At 39.0% G+C, this 22126-nt stretch overlaps 1 protein-coding gene across 1 annotated transcript in view; it reads left to right on the top strand.

Annotated features, from left to right (window-relative positions):
- SLC9A7 (solute carrier family 9 member A7) overlaps window positions 1-22126 on the top strand; it is a 214750-nt gene that overhangs the window by 138017 nt on the left and 54607 nt on the right. Inside the window, exons 6-12 of the mRNA XM_054566516.1 lie at window positions 6835-6940; window positions 7277-7403; window positions 9167-9296; window positions 10539-10627; window positions 10709-10822; window positions 13053-13164; window positions 16451-16604. Of these exons, the coding sequence (XP_054422491.1) occupies window positions 6835-6940; window positions 7277-7403; window positions 9167-9296; window positions 10539-10627; window positions 10709-10822; window positions 13053-13164; window positions 16451-16604 (832 nt within the window). The remainder of the gene's footprint in view (window positions 1-6834; window positions 6941-7276; window positions 7404-9166; window positions 9297-10538; window positions 10628-10708; window positions 10823-13052; window positions 13165-16450; window positions 16605-22126) is intronic.

Here is a 22126-nt window from a genome sequence, read left to right on the forward strand (position 1 = left end):
GATCAAATGCAGAAACAAAATGGACACCATCTGATAATAGAGTTATATTATCATCTATCTTACATTAATCAAGATTTTTAAAAACTTGAAAAAAATATAAAAGTGATGGCTCTCTTCTATTTTTTGTTTTGGAAAATATTGTTTTCTATTAAAGTATGTTATATAATTGGTTTATTAGCAATTTTATTTTATTTTTTATTTTATTTTTTATTACATTTATCTCTGCCTCCCCCCGACCACTTTCCCTTGCTCCCTCCTTCCTTCCCTCCCTCAGCTCTTCCCCTTTGGTTTTGTCCATGAGTCCTTGCTATATGTTCCTTGACTTTCCCCTTTCCTTCCCTTTCCCTGCCCCCGCTTCCCTCTTGTCTCTGTTGATTTCTTTTCCTTTCAGTGTTGCTGGTCTTCTTTTCCTTGCATCTTTGTATTGTTGGTTAGGTTCCGCTTATAGGTGAGATCATATGGTATTTGTCTTTCACCCCCTGGCTTATTTCGCTTAGCATGATGCTCTCTAGTTCCATCGATGTGTTGCGAAGTTTAGTAGTTCTTTTTTTCTTTCTGCTCCGTAGTATTCCATTGTGTGGGTATACCTTTGTTTTTTGATCCAAATCATCTACTGATGGGCATTTAGGTTGCTTCCAACACTTGGCTATTGTAAATTGTGCTGCTATGAACATTGGGGTGCATAGGTTCTTTTGTATTGGCGTTTTGGTGTTCTTAGGGTATAGTCCCAGCAGGGGAATCACTGGATCAAAAGGCAGTTCCATTTTCAGCTTTTTGAGGACATTCCACACTGCTTTCCACAGTGGCTGCACCAGTCTGCATTCCCACCAACAGTGGACTAGGGTTCCCTTTTCTCCACATCCTCGCCAGCACCTATTGTTTGTGGATCTGTTTATGATGGCCATTCTGACCGGTGTGAGGTGGTACCTCATGGTGGTTTTGATCTGCATTTCTCTGATGGCTAGTGATGCTGAGCATCCTTTCAAATGCCTCTGGGCCCTCTGTATCTCCTCCTTGGAAAAGCATCTGCCCAGGTCCTTTGCCCATTTTTTGATTGGATCATTTGTCTTCTTCGAGTGGAGTCGAGTGAGTTCTTTATATATCTTGGAGATCAAACCTCTATCTGATGTATCGTTAGCAAATATATTTTCCCATATGGTTGGCTCCCTTTTCATTGTGCTGATGTTTTCTTTTGCCGTGCAGAAGCTTCTTATTTTGATGAGGTCCCACTTGTTTATTCTTTCCTTTATGTCCCTTGCTTTAGGAGACATATCAGTGAAAAAATTGCTGCGTGGGAAATCTGAGAGTTTCCTGCCAATGTTCTCCTCTAGGACTTTGATGGTGTTGCAACTTATATTTAAGTCTTTTATCCATCTTGAGTTTATTTTTGTGTATGGTGTCAGCTGATGATCCAATTTCAATTTTCTGCATGTAGCCGTCCAGCTCTCCCAACACCATTTGTTGAAGAGGCTATTTTTACTCCATTTTATGCTTCTTCCCCCTTTGTCAAATATTAGATGTCCATAGAGACCTGGGCTTATTTCTGGGCTTTCTATTCTGTTCCACTGGTCTATGGGTCTGTTCTTGTGCCAGTACCAGATTGTTTTGAGTATAGTGGCTTTGTAGTAGAGTTTGATGTCCGGTATTGTGATCCCTCCTACTTTGTATTTCTTTCTCTAAATTGCTGCGGCTATTCGGGGTCGTTTATGGTTCCCTATAAATTTTTGCAATGTCTGTTCTATCTCTGTGAAATACGTCATTGGTATCTTAATAGGGATTGCGTTGAATCTATAAATTGCTTTGGGTAGTATGGACATTTTGATGATAATAATTCTTCCAATCCATGAGCACGGTATATGCTTCCATTTATTTGTGTCTTCCTTAATTTCTTTTTTCAATGTTGTATAGTTTTCTGCATACAGGTCTTTTACGTCTTTGGTTAAATTTATGCCTAGGTACTTTATTTTTCTTCTTGCTATATCGACTGGTATTTTTTCTCTGATTTCTTCTTCTTCTATTGCATTGCTGGTGTACAAAAATGCCTTTGATTTCTGAATGTTGACTTTGTATCCTGCTGTTTTGCCAAATTCACTTATTAGGTTGAGGAGTTTTGTGGTAGAGTCTACAGGGTTCTCTGTGTACACTATCATGTCATCTGCAATCAATGATAGCTTTACTTCCTCTTTTCCTATTTGGATGCCTTTTATCTCTTTCTCTTGTCTGACCGCTGTGGCTAGGACCTCCAATACGATGTTGAAAAGAAGCGGTGAGAGCGGACATCCTTGTCATGTTCCCGATCTTAGTGGGAAAGCTTTCAGTTTTTGCCCATTGAGTATGATATTGGCTGTAGGTTTTTCATATATGGCCTTTATTACGTTGAGAAATGCCCCATTTATTCCCATTTTGCTGAGTGTTTTGATCATAAATGGGTGCTGTACCTTATCGAATGCTTTTTCTGCATCTATCGAGATAATCATGTGGTTTTTGTCTTTTATTTATGTGATGTATCACATTTACTGATTTGCATATATTGAACCATCCCTGCATGCCTGGGATGAATCCCACTTGATCGTGGTGGATAATCTTTTTAATAAATTGCTGGATGCAGTTTGCCAATATTTTGTTGAGGATTTTAGCATCTTTGTTCATCAGCGAAATTGGCCTGTAGTTTTCTCTTTGTAGGGTCTTTATCTGGTTTTGGGATCAGGGTGATGCTGGCCTCATACAAAGAGTCTGGGAGTCTTCCCTCCTCTTGAATTTTTTGGAATAGTCTGAGCAGGACAGGGGTTAGCTCTTCCTTAAATGTTTTGTAAAATTCTCCTGTGAAACCGTCCTGCCCTGTGCTTTTGTGTGCTGGGAGTTTCTTGATTACAGCTTCAATTTCCCCAGCTGTTATTGGTCTGTTCAAGCTTTCTGTTTCTTCCTCCTTCAGTGTTGGAAGATTATACTTTTCTAAAAATGTGTCCATTTCATCAAGATTTTCAAATTTCTTGGCATATAATTGTTCATAATAGTTTCTGATGATCGTTTGTATTTCTGTGGTATCAGTTGTTATTTCCCCTCTTTCATTTCTGATATTATTAATTTGGGTCCTCTCCCTTTTATTCCTGATGAGTCTGCTTAAAGGCTTGTCCATTTTATTTATCTTTTCAAAGAACCAGCTTCTGGATTGGTTGATTCTCTGAATTGTTCTTTTTGTCTCTATGTCATTCAGTTCTGCTCTAATCTTGACTATTTCCTTCCTTCAACTTGCTCTGGGATTAATTTGTTGTTGTTTCTCCAGTTCTTGAAGTTGTAGTGTTAGGTCTTTTATTTGAAATGTTTCTATCTTTTTAAGGTAACCCTGTATTGCTATGAACTTGCCTCTCAGGACCGACTTTGCTGTGTCCCATAGGTTTTGGACAGTTGTCTGTTCATTTTCATTTGTTTCCAGAAATTTTTTGATATCTTCTCTTATCTCATTATTGACCCATTCATTGTTTAATAGTATACTGTTCAGTCTCCATGAGTTTGCAAGTTTTTGAAGTTTCTCTTTGAGGTTGATTTCCAGTTTCAAGGCCTTGTGGTCCGAGAAAAAGTTTGGTATTATTTCAATTTTCCTGAATATGCTGAGGCTTGCTTTGTGTCCTATCATGTGGTCTGTCTTTGAAAAACTGCCATGAGCATTTGAAAAGAATGTGTATTTTTCTTCTTTGGGATGTAAGGTTCTATATATGTCCGTTAAGTCTCTTTGATTCAGTATGTCATTCAGCACCACAATATGTTTATTAATATTTTGTTTGGAAGATCTGTCCATTTTTGACAGTGGGGTGTTGAAATCCCCTACTATCAGTGTGTTGCTGTTTATATCTTTTTTTGAAGTCATCCAACAATTTCCTTATAAACTTGGGGCCTCCTATATTGGGAACATATAAGTTTACAATGTTGATGTCTTCTTGATAGATTCTTCCTTTAAGTATAATAAAGTGCCCCTCTGGGTCTCTTTTTATGGCCTTTGTTTTGAAATCTACTTTGTCTGATAAAAGTGTGGCAATCCTGGCCTTTTTCTCTTGCCCATTTGCTTGGAATATCTTTTTCCATCCTTTTACTTTCAATCTGTGTAGGTCTCTTGCTCTGAGGTGGGTCTCTTGTAGGCAGCATATGTGTGGGTCATGTTTTCTTATCCATTCAGCTACCCTGTGTCTTTTGATTGGGGCATTTAGTCCATTCACATTGAGAGATATGACTGATAGAAACGTACTCATCTTTTCTCTTTGTACCTGTGTTCTTCTCTCTCTCATTCTTTTCCTTCATCTGCTTAAACGAGTCCCCTTAGCATATCTTGGAGTGCTGGTTTGGTAGAGATGTATTCTTTTAGTCTTCTCTTGTCTGGGAAACTCCGTATTTCCCCTTGTATTTTAATGGAGAGCCTCGCTGGGTAGGGCAGCCTTGGCTGTAGGCCCTTGCTTTTCATGGCTTGGAATATGTGTTGCCATTCCCTTCTGGCTTGTAGAGTTTCTGTTGAGAACTCAGCTCCTAGGCATATCGGGGCCCCCTTGTATGTTACTTTCTCCTTCTCCCTTGCTGCCTTGAGGATTCTCTCTTTGTCTTTGATAGTCGCCATTTTAATGATGATGTGTCTTGGAGTGGACCTCTTTGAGTCCCTCTTGAGTGGGGTCCTCTGTGCCTCCTGGATCCACGAGAGCCTTTCTCTCCTCCAATTAGAGAAATTTTCCATCATTACTTTTTCGAGGAGGTTCTCTATCCCTTGCTCCTCTTCTCCTTCTGGTATCCCTATTACACGGATATTATTGCGTTTCAGGTTGTCCTGCATTTCCCTAAATGCCTCTTCCTTCTTTTTGAGCCGTTTTTCCATTTCTTGTTCTTTCTGGGAGCTTCTTTCTATCTTGTCCTCCATCTCACTGATTCGATCCTCGGCTTCATCCAGCCTGCTTTGGATTCCTTCTACTGTGTTCTTCAATTCAGAAATGGTATTCTTCATATCCTCTTGTGTCTTCTTGAGAGTTTCTATGTCCTTTTCCAGGTTGATATAGTTTGCTGTAAGATCCTGATAGTTTCTCTGCAGTTTTTCATAGTTCTCTTTGAGCTGGCTGAGCTCATTGAGCTTCCTTAGAATCATTGTTTTGAATTCAGTATCTGATAGTTCCCTTGCCTCTATTTCATTTAGCTCTCTCTGTGGGGAGTCCCCTTTTCCACTCATTTGAGGGGAACTTCTTTTTCTTCCCATTTTTGTGAGAGTCTGTTAAGTATTTTTGTCCTTTACTTTTCTTTCTGGGCCTGCCTCTGATGATGTCAGTTTTTGACCCTATAGGACCTTGGGTTGTTCGTTTGAGCATTCCAGGAGTCTAATGCCTGTGTCTGACTCCTGCTTGGGGCAGCTCTGTGACCCCTTCTGTCAGGGCTGGTCTATTTTTTGGGATCTCTCTGCGCTCTCACGCAGGCTCCTTGAGCGGGATCTCAGCACGGCAGGATCCCCCGCCTGCCTGGGCTCGCATGTGCTTGCCCCAGACCAGGGGGTTTATTCACGACCTCGCGTACTCATCTGGCCCCCCTGGCCGGTGAGCTCCGCGGCACTGGAGTTTAGGGTCTTCTATTGTGTGTTTTCCCCGCTTTTGGCTCTTTGGGTGCGTTGCTTGCCCTCGCCAAATGGGGACTACAGAAATGGGAGGAAGTCAGCTCCAGGACTCTGCAGTTAATCCTGTCTCTGGTCTCTCCTCCAGGGACTCTGGGGAGCTCTCCTAATTTTGTGGGCTGCTCCGCAATCGCTGGCGGGTGGGTCAATTTACGCCTTCCTTTGCCACTCTGTGCACTCCCTCGCAGGCCATATCAGTGCCAATCTGTGGGAGGCCTTGCCCGCCGGTGCAAGCATTCGCCTGCCCGCACGGGTCACACACACACTCGCCAACCCTCGCTGGTCACTTGGCGCAAGTGTGCGCCTGCACTGCGTGTTTTGGCATTAGCAATTTTAAATGAGTAAATAATTTATTTTTTTCCTGATTTACTCAATGCAGTAAATATTGATAGCTATAGTGCACAAAACTAAAGCTCTTTTGGGGGCCTCAATAAGTTTTTAGAGTGTAAAAGGAGTCCTGAAGACAAAAGTTTGAGAACCATTGGTCTGCAGACTAGCTGATTTTTTAATGCCTAAGAAATATGGAGACTATGAGGAGTGTAATTATGTATAGTCTGTCATAAACAAAGACTTATTTCATAAACTGTTACTAGAGCCTCCTCTATGCCCTACCATTTTGCTGGGTTCTGGGAACACCGTGGTCAACAGAATAGGGTTTGTGCCTACTAATAGAACCAAATCATGTTAACTGTGATTATTTTTTAAAGTTCAGTAATAGCCCTGATCAGTGTGGCTCAGTTGATTGGGCTTTCTCCCATACAGCACGAGGTTGTGTGTTCAATTCCCAGTCAGGGCACATATCGAGATTGTGGGTTCTGTCCCTGGTCGGGGGGCATATGAGAGGCAACTGATGGATGATTCTCTCTCACATTGATGTTTCTCTCCCTCTTTATCTCTCCTTTCCCCTCTCTCCAAAAATAAATTAATTAAATCTTTTTAAAGAGTGTTTTCAAATTTGTGATGGAATTACAGTGGAAAGGGCAGTGTTTCAGTGTAGTGTTATTAGAATCAAGCATCATCTCACAACTCATTCTGATTAAGAAGATTGCCATTTTCATTTCTGCCATAGACAAACAATCCACCTTTGACTCCCTGTTTCCCAAACCACCCACTGAAGATAAGAATTGTTTCTATATATTTGTCATGCATGGCTTAAGGCTAGAAACGGAAACTAATTTATATGCTTTTGACTCACTTTTTAGTGACTGTCCTCGCGATATTTAATGAGTTACATGCAGATGTGGACCTTTATGCACTTCTGTTTGGAGAAAGTGTCCTAAATGATGCTGTTGCCATTGTGCTGTCCTCGTAAGTAATAATATTTCTGCCTGGGGAAGAGAGACTCTTGCTTCCTAAATTCTCTGGGCTAAATTCAGAGGTGTATCTTACAAGTATTAAATATTGAATTGGATGTTTTTCTAAATGAGGTTTCTCAATTTTATTGATAATGTTATATTGCCTTGTCCAGTCAGCAGCAATCAGAATGCTGTACCAGCATAACATGGTGACTGCAGATTAAGTTAAATGACAGCATCATGGGAAGTGCCTGGTGGACTGTAGATACCTATGTTTGTTGATAGTTTTTGGTACCATGGTGTAAAACCAGCACAGTCTTTTAAACTTTCTCTTTTTTTAAAATTCCAGGTCGATTGTTGCCTACCAGCCAGCAGGGATGAACACTCATGCATTTGATGCTGCTGCGTTTTTTAAATCAGTTGGCATTTTTCTAGGTATATTTAGTGGCTCTTTTACCATGGGAGCTGTGACTGGTGTTGTGACTGCTCTAATATCCTTTTTGTAGTTTCTGGCCCTGTGTGGGTATGATTATATGACATTACACTTGCCAAAAGAAAGTTGCCTTTTCTTCCTTTCAGTAGTGAATCTTAAATTTATTGGTCCACTGGGGTTTTGGGACTTCTGACATGTCCCTGTGGTAAAAACATGGCAGTTGAGTGCCTAGCTAAGTGTCTGAGAAATGTTTGGGGTGTAACTTTAGGCTTAGCTCTCTCCTCATCTTTGCATTTTTCTCTCCCTCCTATGAACTGGTTGGAGATGGGAGCTAAGGAGAATTAGTTTTAGAGGGATGAAAGGAGCCAAAGAACCAAGAGGAGGCTGGGAATAAGGGATCACCTCACAGGAGGCCAGGAGGAAGAGGGCTGGGAAGTGCTTTAGCCCCAGGCTTGTTGATACTGTCAGCTCTTCCAGGCCATAGAGGGCTAACGTGGCCATAACTAGCTGGGGGCCACCAGTGGGAATTACTGTGAGGTGGTCTTCCTTAAGTGGGCTGCACAATATTTAGTTTAAAACCAACCAACCAGCCAATGAACAAACAGACAAACATAGAAGTGTGCAATGAGCAGGCAGCCCCTCTACAGGTTTGCTGAGTCCTTCATCATATCTTCTTTCAGTGGCATTTAGATCACTGCTGTCCAATCAATACAAATATAATGGGAGCCACAAATGTGAGCCACATTTCAGTCTGTAATCAATACACAAATTAACAAAACACAAAAATTATTAATAAGATTGTTATACACTCAATTTTTATATGCAATCTTTGGAATATGGTGTGTATTTCATTCTTACAGCACATCTAAATTCAGACTAGGCACATTTTAAGTGTTCAGTAGCTACATGTCGCTAGTGGCTACCATACTAGACAGCACAGGTTTTTATTATTTTCTTAACAAAGTCCCTTTTGATGTGCCACAGATTTATATTCAACAAAACCATCCATGAAATGGTTCCATGCTGGCCTTCCATGGAATATCAATGTTAGGAGAACAATCTCTGATTCCAAAAAGTGATACCCGCACCCTGTAGTTGCCCCTGGAGTTGCACATTTCTTTCTTTCTCATGCCATCATTTAGGCACCTGCAATGGACTTAGGCTTCAGTGGCCTACAGAGGTCAAGGTCTCACAGCCTCATCTTCCCAGGCCAGCTCTAGGCACTTCCAGCACTGCCAGAACTAACCTGACAGTCATACCCCATGCCAAGACTGTGCCTTTCAGAACCATGGGTATTGCAAGGAGCACAGAAAACCCAGTTCCAGTCTCTTCATAAAGCCTAATTTTAAAAAAAACAGCTTTATTGACATAAAATTCACACTGTACAATTCAACCTTTTAAAGTGTACAATTTGATGGTTTTTGATATTTGACATTATTCATTTTTTTAAAATTGCAGTGAAATGTATATAACATAAAATTTGCCCTTATAACCATTTTAAGTGTACATTTAAGTGGAATTAAGTACAACCACAATGTTGTGTAACTGTCCCTACTATCTGTTTCCAGCACTTTTTCATCATTCCAAACAGAACTCTGCACTTATTAAACAATATCTCCCCTTTCCCAGCCCTTGATAATCTCTATTATTCTGGAAAGCTTAGTTTTTATTACTTTAAAAAGCAAACAGCACCTTTGGGACCCCCAAAGAAAAGTAGAGAAGTAGAGGGGAAAGGATGGCCCTTAGGGAGGGGATCCTGGGCTAATAGAATGTGGTTCTTGGTGACTCTGGTAGTTGTTCTTGGAGATGAATTCCTTGACAGGGGCTGACGTGACCAAGTTTACCAAGCTGCACTGCTTCCCACTGCTGGAAACAGCACTCTTCTTCCTGATGTCCTGGAGCACATTCCTCTTGGCAGAAGCCTGTGGGTTTACAGGTGGGTTTTCTCTACCCTTAGGCCACCATTCCCATCACTGTATCAGGGGCTGTGGGAGTTTGAGGGGAAGGAAGAATTCTTATATAGCAGCTGCATTGAGTTGATTAACAGCTCACCGAAGTTCCCATGTCCATGTGGTGGATTGCTGAGCAAGGCTGATGTTCTGCCTTATGAATAATTGTTTCCCAAAGCTACATAAATTTAAAGGATAAAGTTTGTTATTTCAAACTTATGTCTTTGAGTGTTCATTCTGACTATATGTGTAGCTGTAAGGGTTACTGAACATATTAACATCTTATTTGTATCCTTCTTTAGATTGCTATATTAGTTTACAAACAGCAACAATAATAAGCAAAATATGTATCCTTTTAAAGGTAATGTTATATCTACTCAGATGAATGGGAGCACAGGTATTGTTTCTTCTCCGTTCTGTTTAATCATTGTTTTTCAATACCATGTTTTTATGGTGCCAGTTTCATGTATTATTAGTGTGAGTGATATGTGATTTTAGTTCCACACATTCCCTCATTACAGAAACAAACAAAAAACCAAATCACTGATTTTTTTTCCATTATAAAAATTAATTACCATACATAATCCAGGTAGTGAGGAAGTTCTTTTATCATCTTTTCAAAATATTGCAACCTGTCTTTAAATGAAGCATTATAAAATGTCCCACGTCCTTAAAACTTGACCATTATCTGTAAATATATAGGCACATTCCCAGGTGCGTCAATTGTCTTACACAACAAATTGGTTACCATTAACCAGATGTCTAGATCATCAGGGCTTGGATAAATGGAATAGTACTCTGGCTCCATTTTGTCTGAATCCATAGACCATGCAAAAATATAAACCATTGGTTTGAAATTAAACTCATTTGTTCTAAGAACAGAGAGGAATATGATAAAAGTGTATGTCAGGCCCTCACAGTCTCTATGAATGCTAAATGCAAAATACAGACGGTAATACAGTAGGAGTTTAGAGGACGAGGGAGGATATCCTTAAAACTGGAGTAAGGGAGGAGATCCTGGACCTTGGGTTTGAAGGAAAGCAGGGTTGGGGCAAAGAAAGGTTAATATGACAGGTGGGGACAGGGGAGCTTTCAGTAATAGGAAACTCAAAAATATTCTAGAATGTGGATATGCTGGGCTTGCCTATCTTAACTTTCTGTTTCACAGGGATTTTTCCTGCTGCTTTTTTATTCCACTGATTTTTAAAAAAACAAAACTCTCATGCCAGGTGTTGTAGCTGTCCTTTTCTGTGGAATCACGCAAGCTCATTATACCTACAACAATCTGTCAGTAGAATCAAGAAGTCGAACGAAGCAGGTGAGCAAGAGCCCTGGGTCCTCATGAGTTACCTGTGACTGACGCTGGGTTTCATGCTTCCTTTTTTTCCTTTCCTTGCAGCTCTTTGAGGTGTTACACTTCCTGGCAGAAAACTTCATCTTCTCCTACATGGGCCTGGCACTGTTTACCTTCCAGAAGCATGTTTTCAGTCCCATTTTCATCATTGGAGCTTTTGTATCCTTTTTGGGTTCCACTATTTTCTACATGGAGAGGTGATGATTGCTGAGGAAGCTATAGTAATAATAATTTCTGTTTTGAGTGCATGACTAAGCCAGCATTTATTCATAATGTTTTTATGAGGAGAAAAAGAAGGCTTAAGTGGTTCAAGTTAAATGTATTCGATTTAAAAGACTGCCATTGATTCTGAGGTTGTCCTTTCTGCATTTTCTGTGTAAGATGGCCTTTCTGTTATGCTAGTGCTAGCAGGTGGCAGTTTGTTTTGTGAAGAGCCCTTCTTAGCAGATCTAAGAGTAGGCAACCATGTCAGTTCCCAGAACTTTTGTTATTTCATTGTTGCATGAATGCCAATCCAGGAGGGTCCTCATTTGGAATACTCGAAGGCTCTGTTACTCCTACTCTTGACTGCACACTGGTACGGGCAGCCCTCCCTGACTTCCCAGGGAAGCTTGCAGGCAATAAGTGCACTTTCACTCAAACTTAACATATCATGGTGGAAACAACTCTTTCCCCCACCAAAAAAAAAAAAAAAAAAAAAAGAAGAAGAAGAAGAAGGAAATGTAGAAAATATCAAATGGAAAAACATTTGGTTCTATAATTTAGTCCCACTGGGAGCGCAATTTTTGGAAAAGAGACAGTTTTAAGGGTTGGCTTCTTTCAAGTGAGGAGGGATGTAAATACCTAGCAGTGGAGCAACAGCTGAGTGTTTTGCTCAGTTGGCCTCAGATTGTATTGTTTTCATTCAAGTGAACTTTGCTGAGGCTTGGAACTGTAGCACTCCAGTTCAGCCTGGATTTCAAAATTCTGAGCAGGAGTTCTATATTGCTGGGCATTCACTATTGCCTTTTCCAAGGACTCATGGGTATCTTTAGGTCTTGGGATGCTGAAAAAAAAGGAGTGTTTTTCTCTTCTGGTTTTTTTTCATTTCCTGTGCAGGAATAAGTGATACTCACCGAGCCGCTAGCTAGTGACAATGGTCTAATGCCATGTCAGAATCCTTCCACTTAGAGTGTTATCTGTTTCAACTGGCTCTTATTTCTTGGATTGACAAAATAACAGCTGAAAGATCAGTGTTTTTATTCTTGATTAGGAAAGACCTTGCATGTCATTTTGATTTGTATTCCTAGCATGGCATCCTGTGAGAGATAGTGAGAACACAGCTCTTGTTTACAAATGAGGACCCTGGAGAAGGGCCAGCCAGATCCTCTGAGAATCCTGAAGGCTGCTTACCACGGAGGACCTCTGCATGGCTCCTGGGGTAGAATGGGCTTTATTTGCACTACCTGTTTCCTTTTGTTAAAAAAAAACAAAAAAGGAAGATAAAAGAAGAAAATTTTAGTTAGTGCATTCCCCTGGAAAAGGAAGAAGACAGTTTTGCCCTCACTTGTATCTGAAACAGCTGCAGCTCTGGCAGCTGGTGCTTTACCGGAACGGAAGCTCCCTGTTCCTCTGGCTCTCACCAGGCTTTCCTTCTGAGAGCAGGGCATGTGCGGCTTTCTGTTAGGCTCTGTTCTAAATTCAGCAAGTGATGAATGACTGGTTTCCCTGAATTCTTTGGTTTCCACAGTACAGTTACTCTTCCACACTCTTTCGTTTTTCATTTCTTATATCTCTGAAAGACATTTTAGCCACTTAGGTAGAGAAGTCTTCCCAGGCTGATTCTTGTGAGGAACATGAATGTGGCTTAGTATTATGAATACTTTTAGTTTCCCTACCTCTTAATTGTAGACTCTTGCTGCTCATTCAAGCCCCGGGTGTTTACTTCCAACCAAAGCTTATGAGCTTCTTGCCCAGCTTTCTCTTCATAATTTGACTTGGGAGTTAGTAATCTCTTTTCTTCTTGTAGTTTTTCTTCCAAAATACCCCAACGTACTGTTTGCTTCTCTCAGCTCCCCACCCCTGCTATGGTACCTTACCTTGTTTCCAGGCTCATTTTAAGATAGATTGGACGGGTCATACCAGTTTCATTAAATCAGGAAGCTACAATGTTGCACATAATGAGCTAGAAGTTACCTCTGTGGGCCAGCAGCTTAGGAAAATTGGTCAATTGAATACTACGTGTTGCTGAGACTTGTTTAGAGGGAAACTAGACAGCCTGGCTTTTTTGGTGCAACTCTCCTGATTATATGAGATGTCATGACATTCCTAAAATTCTCTGTTCAGCCAGAGGTTGTGACAGTGGCATTCTGGAAACCTTTTGGGCCCTTAACCTCCATCTGGTGCTCAGGTTGCCATCTTCCTGGGCAGAGCTGCACATATCTACCCGCTCTCCTTCTTCCTCAACTTGGGCAGAAGACATAAGATTGGCTGGAATTTTCAACATATGATGATGTTTTCAGGTAAAACAGTATAAATATATAGAAAATGAGTGTTTTTCCGGAGGCAGTGTTAATATATATGATTAAAGTATCAATGAAGTTCATAAAAAGAGAACAATTCAAGTTTCTGGTTCTTTTGTATCCCCTGCAGGGCTGAGTAGACAGATGTACATTGTAAACTGACTTTATGTTGATTTTGCAAATTCTACTACCAAAGGTGAACATTCTCTCCTAAAATATTTGCATCTTTATTTCATCCCTACCACTCAAGGGCCTGGAGGTATATATTGAAAGTGCTTAATTGTCCTCTAGATTATTCATAACACTTTATGTTCAAGAAGGGCTTCAGATCTAAAATTAGAAGTAAAATAGGTCTTTAATGAGAAAGAACATGGGCCGTGCCACTCAACACCCCTCCCCCAGCTGCAGTATCATCTCTTGTAAAATAATGAAATTGAGCTAATTAGTTGAGGTCTCTCCTAGCTCTAACTTTCTACGGAGCAAAAGAAATAAAATACACTCTTAAGAAAGATGACCCCAAACTGGAAAATAACAGTGACAGTTCTGGTGATTTACACTTGATTTACTCTGTCTCCCAGATGCCCCCTCTCCACTATAAAGCTAGGAAATGTGGAGAAGCCACTGAGGGAATAAAGAAAAATAAGGAAATATGTGGAGATAAAAAAAGGAGAGAACAATCGACATGAATAGAAGTGCAGTAAAGGGTGGTAAGCATCAGATTTGATAAATGAGGCCTAACTTAGAGCATCTCTGCAGAGAAGAGGGAGGAAATGGTGGCACAAAAGGCTACTGTGACCGTTAAAGTTACTTCTGTCCTGCGTGGGGGATGGGGAGGGGCTGTACAAGAGGGAAAGTGAGTAGCTACTCTTTACTGCCATGAAGTAATTCTTGGGGGCCCCAGAGAGTCATACTGAAACCACACTAACTGGCACCGTTCAGCAAAGTAGTCACTGTCTAGTACTTATTTGCATCTGCCCCTAAACGTACAACCTGCCATGATTGCCTTTCACTCTAACAAACATTTATTGAGTATTCTCTTTTTATAAGCCATGGTTCTAGGTTGTAGAGGATAGAGAAACCAGCCTCCTTCAAGGAGCTCACAGTCTACTGCAGGGAGACAGGTGTACAAAGTGCTTTCTCTGAAGAGAGGGGGCTGAATTGCACAAAAGAGGTATAGAATAAATGCAGAGGAGAGGAGGGGTCAGGGCCATCTTTGCAAAGGGATAAGTAACATTTGAACTGAGATTGGAAGAAATGGATTTCAGGAGTCAGCAGGTTAGAAAGTCAGGGAAGCATTGCCCCATGTGGCTTTTTCAGGGAAAGGTAAGCAGTCTGGTTGACATGTAAGACTCATGGGGTAATGCTGAAACATGGTGAAGTTGGAACGGAAAGTTACATGTAAAGTGGTGTGAACCTTCAGGTTGCATTGGAATCACCTGTTGGGCTGGTTAAAGAGAGGGTAAAGGGTGGCCTCGAGAATGGGCATTTCTAACATGTTCTCTGCTGCTACTGGTTTGAGGACCACACTTTGAGGACCAATGCTGGAGTTTAGACCACAGGGAAGCTTCAGTCCTGTACCGGTTTGGGTTTTATTTAGACACAGTTGGGAAGCATTAGAGATTTATGAGGACAGTGGTAAGATCCTCCTTATGTATTAGGAAAATGATGACAGAAAAAAGAGATAAATAAGACATAACTCAGTCACCTAGATAAACTTAAAATATGTTCACTATGTTCTGTACTAAAAGACTGAGAAGTACATAATGTAGTTTAAAGATATCTCTTATAAAAAATTATTTTCTGCTGGGAGAACTCATTCTTCAAGGCCATGAACTACCTGAGGTTTCCCTTTCATATTGCTTAAATATTTAACTAATAAAATGAATAAAAATATAGCAAACATTGTCTTTTTCTGACCCCCAAGTTTTCCTCTTTGGGATAACATCTCTTTAGAGGCTTAAATATTGATTGATTGGTCAATAGCCATAACTGGCTTGTAGGGTAATCTAGATATGTATAAATATTTCCCTAGGACAGATTAATAGAAAACATTAACTTTGCTCTGTTTTTTAATGTAACTTTTGTTGAGTCATTCTTCTTTAGTAAATCATAGTGAAATTCTCAGATTAATTGGGAAATTGTTGGGAAGGGTGGGGAAATATACAAACAGATATAGTTAGCATAAGTTTCTTTTCCCATACACACAATCTTGCTCATGATAAATAGAAATTTAAACTAGATATGTATTAAAGACCATGGATTCAGTCTTCACTATAGAACTAATTATGAGCATGGTATGGGGAAGGAACAAAAAAGCTTGGAAAGATAAACATTGAAATGTTGGTGCTTAATCTTAACACCTGTTAATATAGACCATCAGGGTTAGCAAACTATGGTGCCTGAGCCAAATTTGGGTGCTGCCTGTGTTCATATACCCTGAGTGTTCAGAATGGCTTTTACAGATGAATATTTATAATCTATTTGATAATTGGGAACATTAACTTTGAAAGCCAGATAAACATCACCTCCGCCAAAAATTCCTTTCTTTTCAATAGTAGACCTGTATTACAACAAATTTTACTCATTATTATTGTACTCTTGTTTTTTGTTAATCAAATTTTGTGAAAATTTGTTTTATTTCTTTTATATAAGTTGTGAAAATTTGTTTTATGTCTTTTATATAAGTACCTACATGATAGCCTTGATTTTTCCTCATGGTTCACAAAGCATAAACTGTTTGTCATCTTTTACAGAAAAAGTTGCCAACCCCTGATGTAGATCAGGTTATATTGTTACTTCTCTGTGTGGCCTTGCTAAGGAAATGCTGAACTGTTTTGTGGTTTATAATGCATGAACCACAAATATACATTTAACATACTGATATATAGCCTGATTCTTAAATTTATAATGACTATGTAGAACATGGGTTATGCTTGGATCACAGACTTGAAAAGCTAAAATTATTTCTTATTTATATTTATTTTTAATTTCATATTACTAGCAGGAGAATTATTTCAGCAATAAAAGAGCAATATTGTTATTAGTTGAAAAATACACTGTACAAAGTTGTACAGTGTTTTTATCATTGCATTTGTACATTTTGCAAAAGAGAACTTTAAATAGGAGAAAATTACATTCCTTTCAAGTTCTTCTTTCTGAATAAAAGAACTTGACTCCAGAAGCATAAGTGGATATGGTTTATGAGCCCCCAGAGGTAGCAGTGCATTTGAGGACACATTGCCATTTGTCATTATAACCAGGAGATCTTCCTCTTTGGTCCCTGCAGGGCTCAGGGGAGCAATGGCATTTGCACTCGCCATCAGAGACACGGCGTCCTATGCTCGCCAGATGATGTTCACGACTACCCTCCTCATTGTCTTCTTCACTGTCTGGATAGTTGGTGGAGGCACAACGCCCATGTTGTCATGGCTTAATATAAGGTCGGTTTGAAACTGAGGCCAGTTATGTGCCTATACCACTATGCCCATGCAGGGTATGCTATACTTTAGTGCATGGAAGGTTTTTACTGTTTTGTTGTTGTTGTTCTGGGGAGAGATTGAAACAAAAAGAAACAATAAAAATTCAGAGTGTTGAATTTTCTAGACGAAAAATGTTGTCGTTAAAATTTTTATTGCTACAAAATCACAAGGAATTAGAAACACCTGCACCTTGCTAGAGCTGTGACCTCAGGGCAAGAATCCAAAAAGTCTTAAAGCTGCAGGAGAGAGAATACACATAGCTGTCGGCAATGTGTGGTATTTCACAAACAAGTTTTGCTTTCCACAATTACAGTTCTATTTCAGGAGGAAACTGCTGTGCCTCTTCTTGCTTGAGTGCACAAAATAGGTGACATTTCCTGCATAACCCTCATTTGTTGCAGCCTCATGGATGTCCCCAGGCTGGGGTTTTGCAGCTGTGTCAGAATGAAGGTGCACTGCCCTTATTTTCATTTTCTAAATAATATTTAAATTGTGAACTGGGCTTGTGAGCTCCAACACCCTACGGCAAAAAAGACTTTGGAACAGGGGTCAAGAGACCTACAGCCCAACTCTGGCTCTGGTTTAATGCAAGCCCCTCATGCCTTTGGGCCTCAGTTTCTCTCAATGATAAATAAAAGCACATTGTCAGATTTTCTCCAGGTAACCTTCAGCTGTGAGTGAGCACCCTGCATCTTGGAGATGCTCTTGTCACTTGCGTCAGTTTTGGGTCTGCAGAGGGTGAAAGTGATCAGAATGAGAAGACACTTCAATAGTACAAGAGACGTGAAGAATTCTCTGAAAAGCCAAAGGGTGGCAATACTTTTGGTTCCATTCTCTGTTGGCTTTTGGGTTATAGTTCCTTCTCTAGAGTGTAGAGTACGTGGGTACTAACAGCTGCAAAGCATACCTAGTTTAGAGGAGAAAAAATGAACAAGGATCTCACAGTCATCCTTGGAGTCAAGAAGAAAACTGTCATCGGAAAGAATAGCCTCAAAACTTTTATATTGATAGCAGGCAGGGATTCCTGGATTTGACCACTGCCAACTCTACCATTTCTGGGCTGGCATGTCTCAGCCTCAGAGTGGGTGGGTCTGCAGAATCTATGTGGGGCTTATCAGTGATGGTCATGTAACAGCTAACACATATGCTGCAGGTGGTGTTTAAAACGCCATATGTATATTAAGCTAATTCTTATAACGTTCCTATAAGGGAGTTACCACTATTGTCTTTATTTTAGAGTTGGGGAAACTGAAGCACAAAGCAATAACTTGCCCAAGATCACAAACCTTTAAGTGGACAAGTTGGGATATGAATCCAGGCAGTCTTGCCACAGAATCCACACTCTTAATTACTACTGTGCTGTATTGCCTGTAAGAAGGCTTGCTGTGGTAGGGTCTTTTTGGGACTAGAATTTCAATTTCTTGGCATGACTTAAGAGTTATGTTAAGAAAATCAATTAATCTGTGGCAATATAAACCTGAAGAAGAAAATATACAGATTTTTGGCTTGAAACCTGAGACATAAGATGGCACCATCTTTGTTTTGTGTAGCAGAATAAGAATTGCATAGTTGAGAATCTTTGCATTCAGTGACCTCTGAGATTGTTTCCTGCTTCTACTTGGTCACCCATTGGTACTCTGGATGCTTAGAAGCTGATTAAATCATGTTTATGTTTAATGCTATTTTAGAAATCCTTTGTGGCCCCCCTCAACATATGCAGGATCAAATAATTTTCCACTGAGAGTAGATAATTGACTTGTGACATTTTGCACTTCTCATAACCCTTTTCAAGAAGTGGGCCATTAAAATAATGCTGCCGAGAGCTGAGAGCATGGGCAGCTTTCCCTGAGGCACACAAGCTGTATGTCTATGAATATAATATAATAATTGGATTTCTGTGAAAATATTAATGTAATATATAGATAGCACTTAGAACATAGTAGCTAGCACATAGTGAGGGGTCAGAAATGACTATGTGCATGACTGTGTGTATGAGAGATTCAATTTGTCTACATTATTGCCAGCATTTGGTGTTATCACAATTTTTTCAATTCAGCTATTCTAATAGGTATGTGGGATACCTCAATTGTGGTCTTAATTTGCATTTCTCTCATGGCCAATGATGTTGAACGTCTCTTTGTGTGCTTATTTGCCACTGATACATCTCTTATGCTAAAATATCTGTTTTAGTCTTTTATCCATTTTCTTTTCTTTTTCTTTTTTTTGGTTTTTTAAAAATTTTATTTTAATTTATTTTTTCAAATACATTTGTCTCTGCCTCCCCGCCACCACTTTCCCTTGCCCCCTCCCTCTTTCCCTCCCTCAGCTCTTCCCCTTTGGTTTTGTCCATGAGTCCTTGCTATATGTTCCTTGACTTGCCCCTTCCCTTCCTTTTCCCCGCCCTCCCCTTCCCTCTTGTCTCTGTTGATTTCTTTTCCTTTCAGAGTTGCTGGTCTTATTTGCCTTGCATCTTTGTATTGTTGGTTAGGTTCCGCTTATAGGTGAGATCATATGGTATTTGTCTTTCGCCGCCTGGCTTATTTCGCTTAGCATAATGCTCTCCAGTTCCATCCATGCTGTCGCGAAGTTTAGTAGTTCTTTTTTTCTTTCTGCTGCGTAGTATTCCATTTCTCTTCAGATCGTATAAATCTTTTGCCTTTTATCCATTTTCTAATTGGATTTTTATTAATTATTGAGTTTTGAGAGTTTTTTATTTATTCTAGATACCAGTCTTTTGTCAGGTGTGTGGTTTGCAGATATTTTCTCCTAGTCTATAGCTTGTCTTTTCATCATTTTAAAAGTGTCTGGCACAGAGCAGAAGTTAATTTTGATGAAGTGCAATTTATCATTTTTTTTCTTTCATGGGTTGTGCTTTTGATGTCATGTCTCCAAGATTTCTTTCTGTACTATCTTATAAAAGTGCTTTACTTTTAAGCTCTATGATCCATTTTTACTTAATTTTTATATAAGAACTGGGGTATATTTTATTTTATTGTGACTATGTGGCTATGGCTATCCAGTTGTCAGCACAATTTGTTAGAAAGACTGTCCTTACTCCATTGAATTACTATTGCTCCTTTGCCAAAAATCAATTGGCTGTGTGCATGTGGGTCTGTTTCTATTCTGCTCCATTGATTCATGCATCTATCTCTCCGCCAGTACCACCTCATCCTGATAACTATCATTATATATCAGGTAGAGCAAGTCCTTCCATTTTATTCTTTTTAAAAAACTGTTATAGTTCTTCCAGTTCCTTTCTATATACATTTTAGACTATGCTTGTATGTATCTTTTTAAGAATTTTGCTAGGATTTTCATAGGAATTGTGTTAAACCTGTGTATCAATTTGGGAAGAACTGACATCTTTACTTTGTTGAGTCTTCAAATCTATGAACATGGCATTTTTCTCTATTTATTTAGATCTTCTTTGATTTCTTCCATCAGTATTTTATAGTTTTCAATATACAATGCCTGTAATGTTTTGTTATATTTATGCCTAAGTGTTTCTTCTCCTTTTCTGAGTAACTGTAAAGGTTATTCTATTTTTAATTTCAGTTTCCATGTGTTCATTGCTAAGATACAGAAATATAGTTGGCTTTTGTATATTGATCTGATATCCTGTGACATTGCCAAACTCACTTATTAGTTCTAGGAAGGTTTGTCTTCATTTTGGGTTTTTATTGTTATTTTTTGTAGATTATTTGAGATTTTCTATGTAGGCCATCATGTCATTTGCAAATAGAGACAGTTTTATTATTTTTTTTTACCAACCAGTGTGTCTTTTATTTTCTTTTGTTGATTTATTGCTCTGGCTAGGACTTCCAGCACTATGTTGAATAAGAGTGATGTGAGTGGACATCTTTGCCCTGTTCCTGTTCTTAAAGGGAAAGCATTCTGTCTTTCACTTATAAGTAAGACGTTATCTGTAGGGTTTTTGTAGATGTTTGTCATCAAGTTGAGGAAGTTTCTCTCTATTGCTAGCTTTCTGTGATTTTTAAAAATAACAAACAGATGTTGAATTTTATCAAATGATTTTTCTGTATAAATTGATATGATCATATTATTTTTCTCATTTACCCTGTTAATATGGTGGGTTACATTGATTAATTTTCAAATATCAAACCAGCCTCGCTTCTTTAAGATAAACCCCACTTGGTTGTTGTGTCTAAATTTTATACATATTGCTGAACTCTATTAGCTAATATTTTGTTAAGGATTTTTGTGTCTGTATTCATGAAAGATACTGGTCTATAGTTTTCTTTTTTCATACTGCCTGTGTCTGTTTTTGGTATCAGGGTATCTGGCATCACAAAATGAGGTGAGACATGTTCCCTACTCTTCTGTTTTCTGGAAGAGACTGTGTAGAAGTGGTGTTAATTCCTCTTGAAAGTTTTATAGAATTCTCCAGTAAAACCATCTGGTCCTGGAGACTTCCTTTCCAAGGATTTTAGAATTTTGAAGCCAATATTTTCAATATACCTATTAAGATTATCTATTTCACATTGTGTGAGTTATGGTAGTTTCTGAGATTGGTCTGTTTTATCTAAGTTGTCATGTTTATGTTGTTCATAACATTACCTTATTATCTTTTTGATGTCTGTGAGAGTGTGGTGCTATCCCTGGATATCGCTGATATAGGTAATTTGGTAATTAGTAATTTCTGATATTATTAATTTGTAATTTGTACCTTTTCTCTGATTTTCTTTGTCTTCCTAGAGGTTTGTCAATTTTACTGATCTTTTTAAAGAACTAGCTTTTTATTTCATTGATTTTCTGTATTGTTTTTGTTTTCAATTTCATTGATTTCTGCTCCTATCTTTATTATCTCCTACCCAGACAACATAATGAAATGAAGTGTGCTATCGACAAAAAATACAAATGGTGTCAGTTCACTGCATATATATATATATATATATATAAATAAATATAAATAGTAAGTGTAGAAACTGACATTTACAGAGATTACACAAAAGAAATTCCCTCCTAAATAAGGTAATGAAACTGATTGGTTCTTCTGGCTTGTGGCTTGTTGTGTTACTTAAGGATCACAAATCATTTATAGAAACCAGGTTTTTATTCTAAATTGATTTAGAAACTTCCTAAAATTCAGCATGGTGTTTTGACCTCTGTGACCTCAGTAGGATCAATACCTGCTTGTCTTTTACTTCTTCAGGCTACTGACAGTGGCCCCGATCAGAAGTCAGAAGCCTAGGGTATGACTGAACGTTCCACCATAAATAATGAGGAGTTATCTGTGATTTTTAACGATGGCTGATTTCTGGCCTGTGTATAAAATAAAAATGAATATAACCACAAATCCAAAGCCAAGTCATTGCTTTCCAGAAATCCAACTTATCTTTTTAATTTGGTATTTTGTGATTGATATTTTAAAACGTGATGGCTCGTATTGTTTTCTGTGAATGCACAAACTACATAATATTTTTCTTAGTCTCTTGAGCAAGTGTTGTTATTCACAAAGGGCA

This window comes from Pteronotus mesoamericanus, unplaced genomic scaffold, assembly GCF_021234165.1.
Source record: "Pteronotus mesoamericanus isolate MK-2021 breed Mesoamerican mustached bat unplaced genomic scaffold, CSHL_Meso_final contig_173, whole genome shotgun sequence".
Taxonomy (NCBI): domain Eukaryota; kingdom Metazoa; phylum Chordata; class Mammalia; order Chiroptera; family Mormoopidae; genus Pteronotus; species Pteronotus mesoamericanus.